This window comes from Balaenoptera acutorostrata, chromosome 5 (assembly GCF_949987535.1).
Source record: "Balaenoptera acutorostrata chromosome 5, mBalAcu1.1, whole genome shotgun sequence".
In the NCBI taxonomy this organism is placed as follows: domain Eukaryota; kingdom Metazoa; phylum Chordata; class Mammalia; order Artiodactyla; family Balaenopteridae; genus Balaenoptera; species Balaenoptera acutorostrata.
The window spans coordinates 113,885,744-113,907,183 of NC_080068.1; the positions used below are offsets into that span (position 1 = coordinate 113,885,744).

The 21,440-nt window shown below is 38.1% G+C and overlaps 2 protein-coding genes across 5 annotated transcripts in view; one reads left to right on the top strand and one right to left on the bottom strand.

The window, feature by feature from the left end:
* The window catches only part of CFI (complement factor I), a 48,607-nt gene extending 41,605 nt beyond the window's left edge, over nucleotides 1–7,002 (bottom strand). The window contains exon 1 of one of the 2 annotated variants that reach the window (XM_057546913.1): nucleotides 6,812–7,002. The gene's annotated coding sequence lies outside the window, so the exon portion shown is untranslated. The remainder of the gene's footprint in view (nucleotides 1–6,811) is intronic. The other variant, XM_007191025.3, reaches the window with a different exon arrangement.
* A 140-nt stretch (nucleotides 7,003–7,142) lies between these two features.
* Nucleotides 7,143–13,856, top strand: GAR1 (GAR1 ribonucleoprotein). 3 transcript variants are annotated; one of them, XM_007191026.3, is made up of 7 exons: nucleotides 7,143–7,424; nucleotides 7,764–7,974; nucleotides 9,475–9,629; nucleotides 10,097–10,156; nucleotides 11,446–11,584; nucleotides 13,110–13,181; nucleotides 13,541–13,856. In XM_007191026.3, the coding sequence occupies exons 2-7, from the start codon at nucleotides 7,776–7,778 to the stop codon at nucleotides 13,552–13,554; spliced, it is 639 nt and encodes a 212-aa protein (XP_007191088.2). In that variant the 5' UTR covers nucleotides 7,143–7,424; nucleotides 7,764–7,775; the 3' UTR covers nucleotides 13,555–13,856. The 3 variants fall into 3 exon arrangements, with proteins under 3 accessions (XP_007191088.2, XP_057402897.1, XP_007191089.2); XM_057546914.1 differs by lacking the exon at nucleotides 7,143–7,424 and adding an exon at nucleotides 7,435–7,555; XM_007191027.2 differs by lacking the exon at nucleotides 7,143–7,424 and adding an exon at nucleotides 7,496–7,636.
* The last annotated feature ends 7,584 nt before the right edge of the window (nucleotides 13,857–21,440 follow it).

Sequence of the window (21,440 nt, forward strand, 5' to 3'; positions counted from 1 at the left end):
TAGCTAAGAAGACATGGAAAAGTTAAAGATTTTAAACCCCCAAAGATACTAAGTTTTACCAACTCTTTTAGGAAAGATCATTCTTCTGTTATTTAAACTTTTCCAGAACATGAAAAAAGATTAAAAGCTCTCCAACTTATTAGCAATACTCTAATATACTTATCCAAAACTGGATAAGACAAGCCTCTGAAAGAAATCTATAAGCTACTCTTAATTATTAATATACATGCAAGGACCCTAAATAAAATGTTAGCAAACCATATACCATAAACCACAATATAGTAAAAGAATAACATACCATGACCAAGTGGGGACCATTTCAGAAATACGGGGGTGTTCAACATTAGGATATCAGAGTAATTCAGTATATTAAAATCTTTAATTAAAATAATAGATTAAATAAGAGAGTCTGTATAATTATATCACAAGATATGGAAAAGGTATTTGATATGAGTTTAACACCAATTCTTAATTTTAAAAAAAGTGAGCAATCTAGGAAAAGAACAAATATCATTAACCTGATAAAGGGTAGAAACCAACAGTAAACACCATATACACTGGTGAAACACTAGAGCCAAACCCATTAGAATTGGGAATAAAAGCAAGGATGCAATATTTCAATATTGCTGTTATTGGAGGGAATAAACATGAAAAAATTTATAAATATTGGAGTAGAAGAGACAAAATTGCCATTATTTGTAGATGAAATGACTGTCTACTTAGATAAAATTAATTGAAAACTATTAGACCTAAAGTCAAAGTTTATTAAAGCGACTGGATACACAATCAACATAAGAAAATGACTTTTCCTATTTGTCAGCAATTAACAAATAGAAAATGTAATAAATGGCTCACAATGACAGACATTCTATGTAGTTTACATCTCTTCCCTTCCAACATCTCAGTAAAAATAAATATAAAAATAATTCCATTGCACCATTGAAAAATGAAGAGTCCATCAACAGGATACAAACAGTGAAGATTTACTGGAAGACATAAAACAGAGAGGAAGAGATCAACTGCAAAACTTAAAGGAGGTTTTGAAATGTTAAAACGGATGTAAGTGACAACAATTGTATCCAGAATAAGGGAGACCACAAAGTAAAGACAGTGGAATCTGTGAGAAGTGATAGACTAGGTAATCAATTAAATAAAGGGCAAAACAGTTGAGCCAGTACCCCATTCTTCAGGAAACTTACTTCAGCATTTGCTCCAGGATAAAGCCTACAAAAGGCTCTCTGCAGTGCATGTTCTAACCTAGTTCCCCTGGAGTGAACACTGGGGCAGGAGAAGCAGAGAACCATTCCAGGTACAACTTCATGGGGTTCAGGGTATCTCTGCACTTAAAAAGCAAGTTATAGGCAATCTCCCAAGGCCTCACATCCCACCCCACCTTCTCCTACACAATCATCCACACAGTGCTCTGTAGTCAGAAGCTACACAACCAGTATGTACGGCACAATAAAAGGGAAGACCAACCTCATTTATGACTATAGGTGCAAAAATCCTAAACAAAATATCAGCAAACTGATACAAACAAAATCTTAAATAGGATTCAGCAGTCTGTTAATAACAACATTAACACTTGACAACTTTTTATGCACACACACATACATACGTATATAGGCTCAAGTAAATAAGTAATTACGTTAATGTCATAATTTCAGGGGAGGAGAGGCACATGTTTAAATTCAAAAGAAGCAAAAACCCTTTAGTCTTAACTTTGGACATATCAGTACAAACCATGTTTTCTTTTTCTTTCTTTCTAAAAATATGTACTAAAGATATCTCCTATCTCTGTCCAATGATAAGGCATAGAAGTCGTGATAATCCAGAAGCAATGACCACCCCTTAGTGCCAGATTGTGTTCTTTACATATCCTTTCCTACTAAAAGGAACAAGGGCTCCCTAAAGAAAGGGCTGGGGCAGGAAATGTATAAGATATGTTAGATAGAGACATCTGGTGTCAGAGAGCAAGGAAGCTATCAGAGGCTAGTAAGTGGTATTAACAGACATAAGCCCAAACTTGAAGGGTTCCTCACAGCCAAAGATGAAACAATTTAAGCATTAAAAAGGACAATGATAACAAAGGATTTAAGTAAAAATAAATATTAAAAAATGAAGAAAAGTTCTTTATTTCAGCTAATAATTGCTAAAGAATGATAAAATTAGCATATCACCATTTTGCAATCCCTCATGAATAGATGAATCTAGATGAGGATCACTGATAGCTGCTAAAGCCATCAGGTGAAAAGCTGGCAGGGAACTTTCTCACAGATGGATCAGGGTGATATACTGATCCCACTGAGCAATCTTAACAACACCAAAAGAGAAACAACCAGATGTCATGTGCCTCCTCGTGTGATGCTGTAAGAAGTGTTCTTGGAAAAAAAAAATTGAACCTGAACATAATCGATTCTCCAGATCTCACTACCAGGCAACTACCAGTTTCCAGGAAACACAGAGGACAGAGAAACATGGTTTATACGACCAAGAAGATGGGAAATTCTACAAGATAAAAAACTCAGTTTCTACAACAAGTAGATGCCATGAAAGAAAATAAGGAGAGAAAACTGATAAAGAATAAAAGAGACTTAAGAGACGTATCAATCAAATGTAATGCATGGATAGAGCCTGTATGTTAATAGTGAATTGTTGTTATAAGGATTTCATTTTTCTTTTCTGATTTCCTTGTTTAGTTTGATTGTTTTACACTTTATTAACACCTGTTTTACAAACATGACTTAGAGTTCAATGTGGTGATTTTTGAAGACAAAGTGGGAGATGAAAGAGAATTCTAGGCCTAGGTAATTCTGAAAGTAATAAAGAATCACAACTTATAAGTGTAGCGATGGCTCCAGAAAAATTGAAAAGACACTCAAATCACAGTAAGAGAGCAAATAATTTCAAATGGCCTTTGGAATCCCAGAGTAAAAAACTTGTTTAAAAAAAGTCACCTTTTAGAAAGGCAGTTATCAAGTGGCAGAACTTTTTGACTAAAAAAGGAAAAAAAGCCCACAGTTGGGAAGAACCTCACAATTTTAGTATATAAATTTAGAGAGAGCAAAATGTCAGGATAAGACATTATATGAGAAACTAAAAAGGTTTCACTCTCAAAGTTTGATAAATTGATGTAATTGATGACATCACATGATGCTAAAGAGACTTTGTATAATAAACCAAAAAACAACCTTTTATCCAGACTGATGGATCAACAGATTTCAACAACAAATGTCATATGATAGCACTTGTAAGATGTAAATTGTGGTGAAATTTGAGAAAATTTTTCTGCTATAAAATGCTGCCCCAAACAAGCAAAGGCCAAGATACATTTACTGTTTTGTCTTCATATTGGAAACAAAAGGTACATCTTGGAAGAAATGTGTTGGCAACTGACTGACGGTGCCCTGTCAATGATTTGAGCATTGTTCCCTGAGATGGTTCACTTTCATAAAAGAGAAAATTCTAATGAATTCACAACACCCTTCTTTCCTCCAGGAGAGTTGCTGGTGTCAGAAACTTTTGGAACTGAAATGAAAAAAATTCTGGATAATGATACAAAAATGATTAACCTTATCAAAGACCAATTTACCTGAGAACATTTAAAAAACTGTGTAAAAACCTGGACAAAGACCACATAAATCTGCCACATGCATAAAATCTTATGACTTAAGAGATCATTTGTTCTGGGGGAAGACAGCTGCCATGTCATGAGAATGCTTAAGCGCTCTGTAAAGAAGCCCACATGGTAAGGAACTGAGGGCACCTCAGAGATTGATCCTCCACTCCCAGTCGTGCCTTCAGATGACTGCAGCCCCAGTCAACATCATGACTGCTACGTCATGAGACCCAGAGCCAGACCACCTAGCTAAGCTGCTCCTGAATTTCTGACTTATGGAGATTATTCAAGATAATGTTTATTACATTGAGCCATTAAGTTTTGGGGTAATTTGTTATACAGTAAGAGAAACTAATATTGATTTTGGTTCTTAACAGGATGCTTCAGCTGGAAAGTGAACTGTGGGAATACTAGGGTCTGGAGAAAATATCTTGATTTCAAGTGACAAGATTCTTGGTTTTAAATGGAAACTGAAACTCTGGAAAAATCATACGGCAAAAAAAAATCTTGAAATGTTTCTACTGTTGCTTGCACTTTAGAGTGAGGAAGTCTCAAGTTAAGACCAAACCACCTGAGGGAATTGCAGAACAAAACTGAACCGTATTTTCCCTCCCCTTAACACAAGTAAATGACTGAATGAGGGTTCCTTTCTCTGAATCTGCTCCTCAACCTGTGCACCTGACTTTGAGAGAAGAGGGAGAGTTTGTAAGATTATGATTATAAACGTAAGATGAAACTTAACTGATTTGCCTTTCTACAAGTTCTGGATTTTTGTGAAAGAGTATCCTGCCATTCGTACGAAATAAACATTTTACTGTACTTTCCAACTTCTTACCTGTGTGAGCAAGCTTTTTCTTTGAGCTTAAAAACAGTGACTGAAATAATCTTATTTCAGCTGAAAATGAGATTTGTGTATGTGAGTCTCAAGATCAACTCAGCATTGACCATATACGTAGCAAAAGACAAACAAACATTTCACATTCTCTTTAGTTTCAAAAATAGCACTTCTATGCACATATAGGCCTATAAAAAGATTAATATCCATTAAAATCAATTTTTGCAATCTAATAAATAAATGAAAAATTGAAGTTTCCTCTCCCACTTAATTTGCATCAGAATTGATATCCTATTTTAAAATAACTATAAATGGAGTGTAACCTTTAAAAATTATGAATAACTATATTGTACACCTGTAACTTATATAATATTGTACAGCAACTCTACTTCAATAAAAAAATTTAAAAAAAGAATTGAGATCCTTTGTGAGAGGGGGGGAAACTACACAGAGTAGGCTAGTAAGTTGGACAAAAATAAACAGATTCATAGAAAAACACCATTCTCTACTCAAAAGAGCACCAAGTTACACAATGTGAACCACTGAACTATACACTTCAAAATGATTAATGTGGTACAGTTTATGTGTATTTTACTACAATTGAAAAAAAGAGCATTGACAATTATTATTGGACTACCATGTCTACGTGTCTATAAGCTGCTGATCATGTTAACGTACTAGGATGGAGATATATATATATATATGTATATGTATATGTTTATATTACATATATATTTATATTATGTAGGGTTTTCTGAGACATAAAAATTACTCCAATGGTTCTTCCAGGGTAAAAAGATAGAAAAAGGCTGGTCTAATGGATGGCAAACGGAGCTTTTCCAAGAAGGACGTGATTGCCAATGGCAGGAAAAGAGAAGCAAGGCAATGATGCTGGCCTGATGGGGCAGAGGAATGGTGTACAGCACTGGAGGGAAATAAAATTAATTATATAGAGGGCCTAGTCAATGGAGAGATTTTACTTTAGACTTGTTGTTAAAGGAAATGGAAAACTGTTTGGGATCCTGAGGATGGCTGTGGTACAAGGAAATTTTAATAAGTTCAGTATGTCATCACATGCAGTACAGATGGGAGGAAGAACAGCCTGGAAGCATTTAATTTGAGACAACAAAGATGCTCAGAACGTGAGGATGTTATAGTTCCCTGTAATTATTTCTCAACTTTTGAGTTGCCGTAAATTATACTGGGTGATTTCGGTTAGGAATAACAGAGGAAAGTGTGGTAGTGGCAACAGAAGGCCTGTAACAACAGTACAAGCTTTAGATGGAATGAACAGAAATTGAGCGCTTTAGATAAAAGAGACTGCAACCAAGGTTGGGTGGGGATGGTGACAAAGATGATGGAGAGTGCTCAAAGGCTTGAGTCCAAAGATGCAGAAACCAAGAGTATGATGCTACTATGAGGACAAACAGGGAATTATAATGATGAATAATTTGGAGAGAGCAAGGAGTGAGACTGGGGGTGGTGGTACAGCAAAGGACTGAGGGCTGTGAGAATCCATGGTTCCACTTTGTCCCTCTAACTAGCTGGGGAAGTTACTTCGCTTCTCTGTCAGTCCCTTACATGTAAGATAAAGGGGCACCACGTAATCTTGAAGGTCCCATAAAAGTTCAATGGTTTCATCACACTGAGTTGAGGATAATACTGCGACACCAAATGGAGATAAAACATTGAATGTAAACAGAGTAAAATAGAGCAGGGCAGTTATGAATAATTCTACCTCTGTATGGTGTATAGAATTTAAAGTATCAATTCTGAATAAAAACTCATTTACCAAAATTTTTTTATCTATATGACTGATGCTTTTTCAAGAAGCTTACACTTTAGTGTAGAAGACATACTGTGATTCCTAATATTTCCATAGTTAAGTTTACGAAGTTCTTCCAATATGAAAATAACCCTCTAAAAAAGGTACCAATCCCCACCCTCTTTCAAAGAGGCGGTTGACTGCGTTAAATATCAAGGTAAGGTCTCAGAAGATTCGAGTGAAAAGAGACCAACCAAAGTTAACAAATAGAAGCGCTAGCGCTATTCTTTGGGAGAGAAGTCTTAGCGGAAGTTGAAGTCAAATATCAAGGACTTAAAGACAGAAGGGGAAAGGGGCTTGTAGTATAGACAGTGTCCTGCGGGTCTGAAAACGTACTTGACAAAGGAATAAACTATCTGGTACAAAAGACAAAAATATGGTCTGGCTTTCTGTCAGGTAACAGTTTCTTTAAAAGGACACACACACCCACACCCACACCCACACACACACAGGCACACACACTTTTTCTTCTTCCTTTCGTGAAACCATACTACAAAACGACGGGCGCAGTACTGCCCACAATCGTGCGTACTTCGAAAGATCCGGAAGAAACAAGCGACTCGAAAGAACGCAGACAAGCCCTTCCACTAAGTTCCGACGCGGCCAGATCCACCACCCGGCAGAGCGCGGCTCAAACGTCCTCAGAGCCGCGGGCAGTTGCTGGAGCCGCAACCCACTGACGAGCGAGGGGACTGCAGCGCAGGCTGAGAGGACAGGGTGCATGGCCACTCAGCTGCCTCCAGGAACAGCCGAGCCGCTGGGAGAGGGGCGGTCCCTGACGCCAGCCATCTCCAAGGGCAACGCCGCGGGGCGGCACTTCCTGTAACGTCACGCTGTAAAGGACGCCGCTATTGTACGTTACTTCCTCCGCTCTCCGTAGGCAAATAGACCTAACTGTTGTAAAGTAGCGGTTGACGTTAGATATTATTGATACCCTTCCATCGCTGAAGGCTTTTTCGTGCAGGTGACAGCGTCCCTGATTCCGCGGGTGACTGGCTGGCTTTCTGAACCAGTTATTCGAGTTTCTAGTTGGTTCCCTCCCCACCTCCGTTTTGTGCCGGTACGGTGGCCGAAGAGGCTCGTGTGCGGCGGAAGTACCGGGCGGGAGGGTGTGAGCCTCCGGGCCCGAGGTGCACGTGGCGCCGGTGAGTGGCGGGAGGGGGCCGGGCGGTCTGAGGATGCTGGAGGTGGAACCCAGCGGAGGGAGGGGGGGAATGCGGCTGAGGACCTTGCTGCCAGCTGGGGGAGGAAGTACTCACCGGGGGTGACAGGGCTGGTGAGTGGTTGGTCGGCGCTCACAGGGCTATGGGGAGGTGACGCTCCCCCTTCGGGCTCGTCGCTGGCCGCCTTGCCATGGGTGAGGTGGCAGGGTTGCTATTATTATTGTTGTCCACTTTTATGGTTTCTGACTGAGGCTCAGAGGGGTTTGGTGGTGCCCCCAGAGGCCACAGTGACTGAAAGGCACGCCCTGTTTTTCTAACCAGGTGGGAGCGAGCATGTCTTTTCGAGGCAGAGGTCGCGGAGGCTTTAATCGAGGTGGCGGCTTCGGTCGCGGCGGCGGCAGCAGCAACCACCACTTCCGAGGTGGAGGCGGCGGCAATTTCAGAGGCGGCGGCAGAGGAGGATTTGGACGAGGGGGCGGCCGCGGAGGTTTTAACAAAGGCCAGGACCAAGGACCTCCAGAGCAAGTAGTTTGTAAGTAGGCTTCAAAGCTTGGCCCACCAGGGGGCGAGGGTGGAGTGGGGTCGGGGGACGGAGGTTGTGGGTTTGTGTTATTAGTAAGTTTGACTGGGAGTCGGGTGCTGAAAGATAGATCCAGCAGCTCTCTCTCCTACGGAGGTTGCTGCTTGATTGGGGAGTCAAGCCTACGGAGAGGTTGTGAAGTGACGTATAATCGTGCTGTCGAAGTAAGGGGGAGATAAGAAAGCTGAAGGACACTTAGAATGCATCGTGGAGTTGGAACTTGGGTTTGGGCTGAAAGGGAGCTACAACTACGTAATATTGTGCGTTTACCCCTACTGTCCCCATTTTACAGATAAGAAAACTGTGATTCTGCGTTAAGTTTCTTTGCTAGGGTCATAGTGATTAGTGATCAGTAAGTGATGTATTTGAGAGACAAAGCCAAGTTTCCTGACTCCAAAGCCCATGCTTTTAATTGCTACTCATAACTAAGTGAAGTGAGTAAAAAAAACTTGCTCAGAAGGAAAACTACGGGGGGGAGTCAAGAAAAAGACCTAATTAGAGGAGTTTTGGAGTAATTATCAAAGAGGTAGAATGGAAGTCATGGAAAGTGAGAAATTTGACAGTAGAAGCCTACATCAAAGAAGAGAAAGGATGAACAGAGTCTAATATAAAGAGTAGGATGGATCAGTATGCAAAATGGTTTGAAGAGGTCAATGGCTAGAGTCAAAGGTCCTAGCTCCATAATGGTCCATGCATGACACATCAGAGCAAGGTGAAAGTGAGGAAAAAAAGAAGGGTTCGATGGGAGAGATATTTCAATGCAAACAGACTCAGTAGAACTTGGCTAATACTAGGAATAAAAGGCTCCAGGTTTTGAGCTTGGGTGATAGGAATTGAGAGTCGGTTTTGCAGGAATATGATGAGTATTTTAGTTTGGGGTGACTGTAAGTCAGATATATAGGTAGTTATTTTGAGATTCCAGACTTCCTTGGAAAAGATCGAAGAGTCATTGGTGAAGAGGTGGTAGTAGGAACTTAGGAAAGGGGAGAAAAAAAGAAAGGGCCAGAGAACAACAAAGACTGACTTAGAGTTAGGGATGGGGAGAAGGAAGAGACAATAGAATGAAGCGTAGTGTTGTTTAATCAAATAATAATAGTTATTATAGTAAAATAACTGTTATTGTAGATTGAGTGGTCTCAGTATGCCAGGCATTTTCTAAGCACTTGACATTTATTATTGCACTTAATCTTCATAATACTATATGTTAGGTGTCAGTACTGTTGTTAGCCCTACATTGAAGATGAAGACACTGAAGCACAGAGAAGGTGAGACCCGTACCCCAGGTCACATAGCTAGTATTTTGTGGAGTTGGTATACTAACCCAGGAAGGCTTTTCTGCCTCAGAACAGATATGGTGAAATCCCAGGCAGCCAAGAGGAAAGCTTCCAGAAGAGGTTGGTCAATATCATTTGAAATTGTTTTATATTTTAACATTTTCATGTCCTATTTCAGTATTAGGAGAGTTCCTGCACCCCTGTGAGGATGACATAGTTTGTAAATGTACCACAGATGAAAATAAAGTGCCTTATTTCAATGCTCCAGTTTATTTAGAAAACAAAGAACAAATTGGAAAAGTGGATGAAATATTTGGACAACTTAGAGATTTTGTATCCTTTTTAATTGGAAGATGTAGCTATCTCATTAAAAGGTTACTGTTCATTTTTTCTGGGGTTAAGTATTGATTAAACTAAACTTGCTGCTTCATTAAAGTGGATGGAGTATTGCTAAGATTGGACCATAAAGAATCAAGAGGGGGGATGTATTTTCACATATATTGAAAAGCTAGGCCTTATAAGTGTGACTTCCTTTTTGGAAGGTTTTAGAAATGATTTCCACTTGGATCGGTGCCACAGGGTTGAGGTACTTTGCTTTGGATATGATGATGCCACTGCAAATAGGATGGTGGAATTGGAAGTTTTAAAACCAAAATTAAAATTTCACTTCTGTTTGGAAAGTCATTTCTTACTTTTCCTAAATATTTCTGTGTATTCTAACCTTGTTATTTTAAAAATTACATGTGAATTCAGAAGATTATCTTTGATATTAATTGCTTATTCCTTAATAAAATTAATAGTATTTTTCAGTTAAATTATCAGAGAACATGAAGGCATCTTCCTTTAAAAAACTGCAGAAGGTGAGTCAAGTTTATGATACCTAGATCCTTGGTTTTATAAACGAATGACCTACCTTAGGACAGTTTTACTTAAGGCACTTGAGACTTCCCCAGTGTATCACTAGTGAAGCTCTTAAACTGAGATGTTCTGTACTTTAGACATTGAACTTACTAATCTTTAAAAGTAATGTGTTTAATTCAGGTTTTCAGAAAGTAATCTGTGGTCATATTAGCAATTCTGTAACTGCTGGAGTACATTTTTTATTTTATGTACAAATTTTATTGAAAAGCTTTCATTCTAAGTATAATGTTAAATTATAAAGCTTATATTATTTGGGAGAAATCAGATATTAAATGATTTCATAGATATTTCAATAACATTATGATATATGCTGTAAAGGAGTAATACATGTTGGTATGAGAATGTTAGTAGTGAGACCAAATTTAGTGCATTAGCTTTCTGAGAATGTGAGTTTGAAGCGGAGACCTGGAAGTTGACCACAGGTGACTCCCAAACCTGGCTGCACGTCAGAATTACCTGGGGGAGCTTTTAAGAAGATGTATTTCTAGGTCCCACTCCTAGAAGTTTGACAGAGTAGGTGTTAGGTAGGGACGAGGAATCAGTTTTTAAAAGGAAACTTCTGGATGATTTTGATGAAGGTTAGGCTAGCACTTGGGAACCACTGCTCTAGTCACAGAGGAGGAGGAAGTGCATTTCAAGTAAGGAAAACAGCATGTGCAGTAAAGCCACCTTAAGGATCTGAAAAAGACAGAGGTAGAGCTTGGACACAGAACATTTAGGAGGGGTGGGGAAAGTTGTGAAGTAATGACTAGCAAGGTAGGCAGGGGCTAGATTACTTAAGGCCTTCAGGTCATGGGAAAGAATTTAGACTTTAGTCTTCATTTTGTTTTTAACTATCAGGATATATACGGTTAAATTTGTACTTAAAAGAGAGTGCTAGAAAAATAAAAGAGCACCCTGGAAAGAGGTCAGTACTGTGTGTGAAGGGGCCAGGTTGGATGCTGTTGCTTTAGTCCTGAAAGAGTGGAAATGGAGAAAAGTGGACGGTTTTATGAGAGAGATAGGAAGTAGAATCGATAGGTCTTGGTAATTCGTTAGCTGTTGAAGTTGAAATAAAAAATATCACCATCTTTCAGATGTCTGATTGCAACAGCTTTGTGGATGGTGTCACCATTCTCTGAAATGAGCAATACTGGAGAAGAAGGGAATTAGGGGAAGATAATGAATTCAGTTTTGGACATAATGAGTGTGAAGCACATCACACTAATTATTTCTGTTATACTTCCAGTTTTATATAGACCCATATAAGCTGCTGCCGTTGCAGAGGTTTCTACCTCGACCTCCGGGTGAGAAGGGGCCTCCACGAGGCGGTGGCAGGGGAGGTCGAGGAGGAGGAAGAGGCGGAGGTGGCAGAGGTGGAAGGGGTGGTAAGTTACCTGCGGGGGAGATTTCTAATGAGATTTCAAAGCCGCAGCCAACTTATATAGCACAATTTAGTTTTGTACAGAAGCGGACTTTCTTTATGGTTATTTATCTTTTTAAATAAAGCTGCTTCCAATCTTGGCACATTACCATAGTAATAATGCTTAGTTTCTGTAAAGTATAGTATTATCTTAATTGAATTTTAAATTTTTAGTTAATATCATTGAGTGGCAATTATATACCAAGAGCTGGTCATATATTCTTTTAACATCCAAGTATATTCTTTTAATATTTAGCAAAACCTTGTGAAGGTGGGTGATATCCTTTTTTTAATGGATGAGGAAATGCAGGCTTACAAAAGTTAATTTGCTCTAATCAAACAATTGGCAGCTCAGAAATAAAACCCATATCTTCTGATGTCATGCCAAAGACTATTACAATAAGTTCATTGCTTTGATTTCAGTATTTTGACATATGTATTTCCCCACAGCTTGGGTACATTCATCATTGTGGGCAGCTGGATAATGAGCAGGGCTGGGGATGAGGTGGGATACAGCATTGGCTATGCTTAGATCTGCAGATGGTGTGGTGGGTGGGTGACTGGGTGATGGGCAGAGCCAAAGAGATAAGGAAGAGGAGCTGCACAGCGGGGTTGGACAGCTTCTAGTACAGGATCAGAAAAGAGAATTCTGTTTTCACTTTTGCCTCTCAATGTAATTATCACTTCACTCCTTAAATGTACCTTTTTGGGGTCCCGATAGCTTGGAGATAATCTCTTAAGAGATAGTAACATATATCTTTAAGTATTTTTGGGAGTACCCCTTTAAGAATTTGATGAATGGAGATCCCCTCATTTCCATTTTATATTCAGTCTCATATATGACATTTTAAAGCATTCACAACTATATTTTCTTAAAATCTTAATTTTTTTATATCAGTATTTTGGAAGTATGTGTTTGTTTCCTCATTTTATAATTTCTGTTTTTATATTTCATCATTCTTTACAAAGTTAGCCCCCAAAATGAGTAAAAATAGAGACTGCAATAGGAAGCCAAACGTGTTGGATACTAGAAAAAAATGATTTAAAAATTTTAAATTTCAAGGCTCATCAGCATGTGACCATCAGCGTTGATCTGTTTGCAGCTCCATTGACCTTAAACATTGTATTTATGGTAGTATCCCCAGAGCCAAACCACCCATACTTGCTACCCTTTGTTCTTAGGGTAAAAACAATTTAAAAGCTATATATAATTAGCAAAAGTTGAGGTACTCATGCATTTAACGGTAGGGCTAAATTGACCTTTAAAGTAACAAGCTTTTCTAATTTATTAGAACAGAAAACTTGTTTAAAAAGTTGTAACCTAGGATTTTAGCCTGCTGCTGGACAGTTTCTCCATTTTTATCTTAAAAAATTCTGTAAGGTAAAATATGTGAATATATATTCATTACAACTGCAAGAATTATATTGATATTTACAGGCTTATAAAAATATGATAGGTTACAGTTAATGAATGTTTCCTTTATTTTTAGGTGGTTTTAGAGGTGGAAGAGGAAGTGGAGGTGGAGGTTTCAGAGGAGGAAGAGGGGGTGGTGGTTTTAGAGGTGAGTGGAAAAAAAACTTCAAATGACTGAATTTCTAGAAATGGTAATGTCTACCAACTTTTATTTCTGTTTGCCAGCAAGTACATAGAACACCATGGTGTTCTTTGCTTTAGCCTAATAGATAGTTTCATTTTATATCACTTTTCCCTTTGAATTTTTTCACCTACTTCTACTTTACTTTGCTGTATTATTAATTTGAAAAACAAAAAAGTGTAATACAAATGACAGTTAAATTTGGTAAAATACTTTTGCTAAACCTTACAAGAACTAATGCTGATTTTAAACTTGAGTTTTGGGTAATAGTATTATTAAATATTCATTTTTCTGTACCCTTAATACTTTCATTTTCTCTTAATCAGGAAGAGGACATTAAGTGTAACAGTTGACAGAGAAACTTCACCAGTTGACTTCGGCATTAACCTCATGATGTACATCTATGGATCAGAAACTCGTTTCTTGAGCAAATCTTGAAGAACTGGTCATTTTATGACAGTGGAGCTAAAATGTCAACGTCATGCAAAAACGAGTGGCAGAACAGGCAATTTTGCTCTAAAAGAGTATGAACAAGTGTTTAATGTTTTGTACAATGCTTGGAACTTGTTGGTGGTCAGTAAAGGGGCAGCTTTCATCTGAAGCGTATTTGAATTTTTAAAATAAAGTGTTTTATTCCTTTAAGTTATTTAGAGCTGTGTTTATTAAACCAGAGCTATTTTTGAGTTAAAAGGAACAACCCACAAGTTAAGTAGATTCTATCTTAAATCTACTGATTTAAGATAGAAAAAAAGGTGTTTGCATATATAACTGATCTTTTAAAAAAATAGGCTAGTAGAGCAGTACTTCAACATTCTCTATAAATTAACACTCCCTTTCAAAATGTTTGCCTTTTGTATATGAGAACGTCAGCACACTTTATTGTATTTTCCCTTTTGTGTGTTAGTACATAAATCAAAGTTAGTAAGGCAGCTTCTCTAATTAGTAATTGATTAGAAAATTTTAGTATTGGTTATGAATCTATTAAAGATGGAACAGCTCTGTTCAAGTTGAGAACTAGAAGTTCATGACATTTCTTAAGAAATGTTTAATTTTTCTCATTCAACATAGATGGAATGTTGAAAGTTTTACTGAATGTATTTATTTTCCTTTTTTTAAGGGACTCAAAGTTTAAGATGTTACTGACCATAAATAAATATTTGATTGCCTGCTACACGTTCAGATTCCTGGGTAGGGACATTACAAATGAAATTGGTTTTGGTCCTCACTGCTATTGTAGTATCAAGACGTAACCATGATAGCAAGTTAGAATACTGTGATATAGGATAATTTCCCCTGCCACTGATTTTCCCCCCTCCCATGTGTTCATTCTCAGAAGGAATGGGATTGCCATATCTTTTAAGTTTTCTAGTATGTTTTACCTAATACTGCCTAAATCAGTATTTTGGGTTTTATGTAACTTTTTTGATTAATGGAATTGCAGCAGGATGAATAAATATGTAAGCCATAAGTATATATGATGAACAAATATGCTGAAAATTTTTCACAGGAAGAAGCGGTTATGCTTTTACAACTTGGGAAAGGAGACTGTTTGATTTAGAATACTTGGGTTGAAACTTTCAGTGAGAGTTAGGGCCGGGGTTTTTTACTCTTGGTCTGTAAAAGACATAGCAAGCAATTATTTGTCCTTGATATTGCCCCAAGGACAAATAATAGTGCAAATTCCTACGCTTTTTTTAACATTTAAAATGTCTAAACTGGCTGATGGAAGTAATGTTGGTAGACAAATCACTTGAGATTTCACCTTTTACCTTAGGTATATCTTTTGGTCATTAGCTATCTTTAAACTCTATTTTTCTCTTTTCTTCCTTATAGTAGTTCTTCCTGGGTTTCCTTTGGGGCATTTAGTTGTTTTTTTTTTTTTGGCCACACCGCGTGGCGTGTGGGATCTTAGTTCCCTGACCAGGGATTGAACCCATGCCCCCTGGACCGCCAGGGAAGTTCCCCAGGGTATTTGGTTTTGAATCGAGTTCATATGTTTAGGGAGCCTAACATTAATGCATTTGGTACTGTGGTATCACTGAGCTCCACTGTAAAAGATACTTTGATGATTATTCACATATTAAATCTTTTGAGTTGTTAACCAAATAACATTCTGACTGCTTGCATCATGCTAAAATATACTTGTTACCACAGCACTGAAAAGATTTAGTGGAATACAAGCAATATTTCCTGGCATTCCTGAAAATTTGGGAGGAGTTATGAAAGGAGGACTGACTTTAGGCCAGTTAAGGTTTATGAAATTGAAGAATCATGAGCTGTGTAAACTTGACATGCTTATAATTATATTTAGTATTCTAAGCCTCATCCCAATATAGCTTTTCCATATCACTCGTGAAGGAAGCATTAAAAAGTACGTTGAATGCATCTACCACACTCATAATCTGTAGAACTTGTAGCTACAGCAAATAGCTGGCCATTTTTGGAATTATTTTTTCTTCAGTTCTTTTTTTTTTGAATTTTTGAATTTTATTCATTTTTTATACAGCAGGTTCTTATTAGTTATCTATTTTATACATATTAGTGTATATATGTCAATCCCAATCTCCCAATTCATCCCATCACCCCCACCCCCACTGCCGCTTTCCCTCCTTGGTGTCCATATGTTTTTTCTCTACATCTGTGTCTCTATTTCTGCCCTGCAAACTGGTTCATCTGTACCATTTTTCTAGGTTCCACATATATGCATTAATATACGATATTTGTTTTTCTGACTTCACTCTGTATGACAGTCTCTAGATCCATCCACGTCTCTACAAATGACTCAATTTTGTTCCTTTTTATGGCTGAGTAATATTCCATTGTATATCTGTACCACATCTTCTTTATCCATTCGTCTGTCGATGGGAATTTAGGTTGCTTCGATGACCTGGCTATTGTAAATAGTGCTGCAATGAACATTGAGGTGCATGTGTCTTTTTGAATTATGGTTTTCTCTGGGTATATGCCCAGTAGTGGGATTGCTGGGTCATATGGTAGTTCTATTTTTAATTTTTTATGGAACCTCCATACTGTTCTCATAGTGGCTGTATCATTTTACATTCCCACCAACAGTGCAAGAGGGGGGTTCCCTTTTCCCCACACCTCTCCAGCATTTGTTGTCTGTAGATTTTCTGATGCTGCCCATTCTAACTGGTGTGAGATGATACCTCATTGTAGTTTTGATTTGCATTTCTCTAATAATTAGTGATGTTGAGCAGCTTTTCATGTGCTTCTTGGCCATCTGTATGTCTTTGGACAAATGTCTATTTAGGTCTTCTGCCCATTTTTGGATTGGGTTGTTTGTTTCTTTAATATTGAGCTGCATGAGCTGTTTATATATTTTGGAAATTAATCCTTTAATGTCCATTGATTCATTTGCAAATATTTTCTCCCATTCTGTGGGTTGTCTTTTCGTCTTGTTTGTAGTTTCCTTTGCTTTGCAAAAGCTTTTAAGTTTCATTAGGTCCCATTTGTTTATTTTGGTTTTTATTGCCATTACTCTAGGAGGTGGATCAAAAAAGATCTTGCTGTGATTTATGTCAGAGTGTTCTTCCTATGTTTTTCTCTAAGAGTTTTGTAGTGTCCGGTCTTACATGTAGGTCTCTAACCCATTTTGAGTTTATTTTTGTGTATGGTGTTAGCGAGTGTTCTAATTTCATTCTTTTACACGTAGCTGTCCAGTTTTCCCAGCACCACTTATTGAAGAGACTGTCTTTTCTCCATTGTATATCCTTGCCTCCTTTGTCATAGATTAGTTGACCAAAGGTGCGTGGGTTTATCTCTGGGGTTTCTATCCTGTTCCATTGATCTATGTTTCTGTTTTTGTGCCAGTACCATATTGTCTTGATTACTGTAGCTTTGTAATATAGTCTGAAGTCAGGGACTCTGATTCCTCCAGCTCCGTTTTTTTCCCTCAAGACTGCTTTGGCTATTTGGGGTCTTTTGTGTCTCCATACAAATTTTAAGATTTTTTGTTCTAGTTCTGTAAAAAAATGCTGTTGGTAATTTGATAGGGATTGCATAGAATCTGTGGATTGCTTTGGGTAGTATAGTCATCTTCACAGTATTGATTCTTCCAATCCAAGAACATGGTATATCTCTCCATCTGTTTGTATCATGTTTAATTTCTTTCATCAGTGTCTTATAGTTTTCTGCATAGAGGTCTTTTGTCTCCCTAGGTAGGTTTATTCCTAGGTATTTTATTCTTTTGGTTGCAATGGTAAATGGGAGTGTTTCCATAATTTCTCTTTCAGATTTTTCATCATTAGTGTATAGGAATGCAAGAGATTTCTGTGCATTCATTTTGTATCCTGCAACTTTACCAAATTCGTTGATTAGCTCTAGTAGTTTTCTGGTGGCATTTTTAGGATTTTCTATGTATAGTATCATGTCATCTGCAAACAGTGACAGTTTTACTTCTTCTTTTCCAATTTGTATTTCTTTTATTTCTTTTTCTTCTCTGATTGCCGTGGCTAGGACTTCCAAAACTATGTTGAACAATAGTGGCGAGAGTGGACATTCTTGTCTTGCTCCTGATCTTAGAGGAAATGCTTTCAGTTTTTCACCATTGAGAATGATGTTTGCTGTGGGTTTGTTGTATATGGCCTTTATTATGTTGAGGTAGGTTCCCTCTATGCTCACTATCTGGAGAGTTTTTATCATAAATGGGTGTTGAGTTTTGTCAAAAGCTTTTTCTGCATCTATTGAGATGATCATATGGGTTTTATTCTCCAATTTGTTAATATGGTGTATCATATTGACACACCATATTGATTTGCGTATATTGAAGAATCCTTGCATCCCTGGGATAAATCCCACTTGATCATGGTGTATGATTCTTTTAATGTGTTGTTGGATTCTGTTTGCTAGTATTTTGTTGAGGATTTTTGCATCTGTATTCATCAGTGATAATTGGTCTGTAATTTTCCTTTTTAGTAGTATTTTTGTCTGGTTTTGGTATCAGGGTGATGGTGGCCTCATAGAATGAGTTTGGGAGTGTTCCTTCCTCTGCAGTTTTTTTGGAAGAGTTTGAGAAGGATGGGTGTTAGCTCTTCTCTAAATGTTTGATAGAATTTGCCTGTGAAGCCATCTGGTCCTGGACTTTTGTTTGTTGGAAGATTTTAAATCACAATTTCAATTTCAGTGCTTGTTACTGGTCTGCTCATATTTTCTACTTCTTTTTGGTTCAGACTTGGAAGGTTATACCTTTCTAAGAATTTGTCCATTTCTTCCAGATTGTCCATTTTATTGGCATAGAGTTGCTTGTAGTAGTCTATTAGGATGCTTTGTATTTCTGCGGTGTCTGTTGTAACTTCTCCTTTTTCATTTCTAATTTTATTGATTTGAGTCCTCTCCTTCTTTTTCTTGATGAGTCTGGCTAATGGTTTATCAATTTTGTTTATCTTCTCAGAGAACCAGCTTTTAGTTTTATTGATCTTTGCTATTGTTTTCTTTGATTCTATTTCATTTATTTCCGCTCTGATCTTTATGATTTCTTTCCTTCTAACTTTGGGTTTTGTTTGTTCTTCTTTCTCTAGTTCCTTTAGGCATAAGGTTAGATTGTTTATTTGAGATTTTTCTTGTTTCTTGAGGTAGGCTTGTATTGCTATAAACTTCCTTCTTAGAACGGCTTTTGCTGCATCCCATAGGTTTTGGACCATCGTGTTTTCGTTGTAATCTGTCTCTAGGTGTTTTTTGATTTCCTCTTTGATTTCTTCAGTGATCTCTTGGTTATTTAGTAGCGTATTGTTTAGCCTCCATGTGTTTGTGTTTTTTTACGTTTTTTCTGCCTGTTATTGATTTCTAATCTCATAGCGTTGTGGTCGGAAAAGATACTTGATATGATTTCAGTTTTCTTAAATTTACCGAGGCTTGATTTGTGACCCAAGCTGTGATCTCTCCTGGAGAATGTTCCGTGTGCACTTGAGAAGAAAGTGTAATCTGCTGTTTTTGGATGGAATGTCCTTTAAATATCAATTAAATCTATCTGGTCTGTTGTGTCATTTAAAGCTTCTGTTTCCTTATTTATTTTCATTTTGGATGATCTGTCCATTTGTGTAAGTGAGGTGTTAAAGTCCCCCACTATTATTGTGTTACTGTCTATTTCCTCTTTTATAGCTGTTAGCAGTTGCCTTATGTATTGAGGTGCTCCTGTGTTGGGTGCATATATATTTACAATTGTTATATCTTCTTATTGGATTGATCCCTTGATCATTATGTAGTGTCCTTCCTTGTCTCTTGTAACATTCTTTATTTTAAAGTGTATTTTATCTGATATGAGTATTGCTACTCCAGCTTTCTTTTGATTTCCATTTGCATGGAGTATCTTTTTCCATTGCCTCACTTTCAGTCTGTATGTGTCTCTATGTCTGAAGTGGGTCTCCTGAAGACAGCATATATATGGGTCTTGTTTTTGTATCCATTCAGCAAGCCTGTTTCTTTTGGTTGGAGCATTTAATCCATTCACGTTTAAGGTAATTATCAATATGTATGTTCCTATGACCATTTTCTTAATTGTTATGAGTTTGTTTTTGTAGGTCCTTTTCTTCTCTTGTGTTTCCCACTTAGAGAAGTTCCTTTAGCATTTGTGGAGCTGGTTTGTTGGTGCTGAATTCTCTTAGCTCTTGCTTGTCTGTAAAACTTTTGATTTCTCCATTGAATCTGAATGAGATCCTTGCTGGGTAGAGTAATCTTGGTTGTAGGTTCTTCCCTTTTATCACTTTAAATATATCATGCCACTCCCTTCTGGCTTATAGAGTTTCTGCTGAGAAATCAGCTGTTAACCTTATGGGAGTTCCCTTGTATGTTATTTTTCGTTTTTCCCTTGTTGCTTTCAGTGATTTTTCTTTGTCTTTAGTTTTTGTCAATTTGATTACTATGTGTCTCGGCGTGTTTCTCCTGTATGGGACTCTCTGCGCTTCCTGGACTTGGGTGGCTATTTCCTCTCCTATGTTAAGGAATTTTTCAACTGTAATCTCTTCAAATATTTTCTTGGGTCCTGTCTCTCTCTCTTCTTCTTTTGGGACCTCCATAATGCGAATGTTGTTGTGGTTAATCTTGTCCCAGAGGTCTCTTAGGCTGTCTTCATTTCTTCTCATTCTTTTTTCTTTATTCTGTTCTGTGGCAGTGAATTCCACCATTCTGTCTTCCAGGTCACTTATCTGTTCTACCTCAGTTATTCTGCTATTGATTCCTTCTAGTGTATTTTTCATTTCAGTTATTGTATTGTTCATCTCTGTTTGTTTGTTCTTTAATTCTTATAGGTGTTTGTTCTTTAATTCTTCTAGGTTTGTTAAACATTTCTTCCATCTTCTTGATCTTCGCCTCCATTCTTTTTCCGAGGTCCTGGATCATCTTCACTATCATTATTCTGAATTCTTTTTCTGGAATGTTGCCTATCTCCACTTCATTTAGTTGTTTTTCTGGGGTTTTATCTTGTTTCTTCATCTGGTACAAAGTCCTCTGCCTTTTCATTTTGTCTGTCTTTCTGTGAATCTGGTTTTCCTTCCACAGGCTGCAGAATTGTAGTTCTTCTTGCTTCTGTTCTCTGCCCTCTGGTGGGTGAGGCTGTCTAAGAGACTTGTGCAAGCTTCCTGATGGGAGGGACTGGTGGTGGGTAGAGCCTGGGTGTTGCTCTGGTGCACAGAGCTCAGTAAAACTTTAATATACTTCTCTGCTGATGAGTGGGACTGGGTTCCCTCCCTGTTGGTTGTTTGTCCTGAGGCGACCCAGCACTGGAACCTACCCTGCTGTTTGGTGGGGCTAATGGTGGACTCTGGGAGGGCTCACACCAAGGAGTACTTCCCAGAACTTCTGCTGCCAGTGTCCTTGTCCCCCGGTGAGCCACAGCCACCCCCGCCTCTGCAGGAGACCCTCCAACACTAGCAGGTAGGTCTGTTTCAGTCTCCCCTGGGGTCCCTGCTCCTTCCCCTGGGTCCCAGTGCGCACACTACTTTGTGTGTGTCCTCCAAGAGTGGAGTCTCTGTTTCCCCCAGTCCTTTTGAAGTCCTGCAATCAAATCCCGCTAGCCTTCAAAGTCTGATTCTCTAGGAATTTCTCCTCCCATTGCCGGACCCCCAGGTTGGGAAGCCTGATGTGGGGCTCAGAACCTTCACTCCAGTGGGTGGACTTCTGTGGTATAAGTGTTCTCCAGTTTGTGAGTCACCCACCCAGCAGTTATGGGATTTGATTTTATTGTGATTGCGCCCCTCCTACCATCTCATTGTG

Bases quoted from the DNA above. Each gene is read 5' to 3' on its own strand.
- GAR1 (XM_007191026.3), top strand. From the start codon at position 7,776: ATGTCTTTTCGAGGCAGAGGTCGCGGAGGCTTTAATCGAGGTGGCGGC. The intron at 7,975-9,474 runs GTAAGTAGGCTT...GTCCTATTTCAG, and splicing joins ACCTCCAGAGCAAGTAGTTT to TATTAGGAGAGTTCCTGCAC. The intron at 10,157-11,445 runs GTGAGTCAAGTT...TTATACTTCCAG, and splicing joins CCTTTAAAAAACTGCAGAAG to TTTTATATAGACCCATATAA.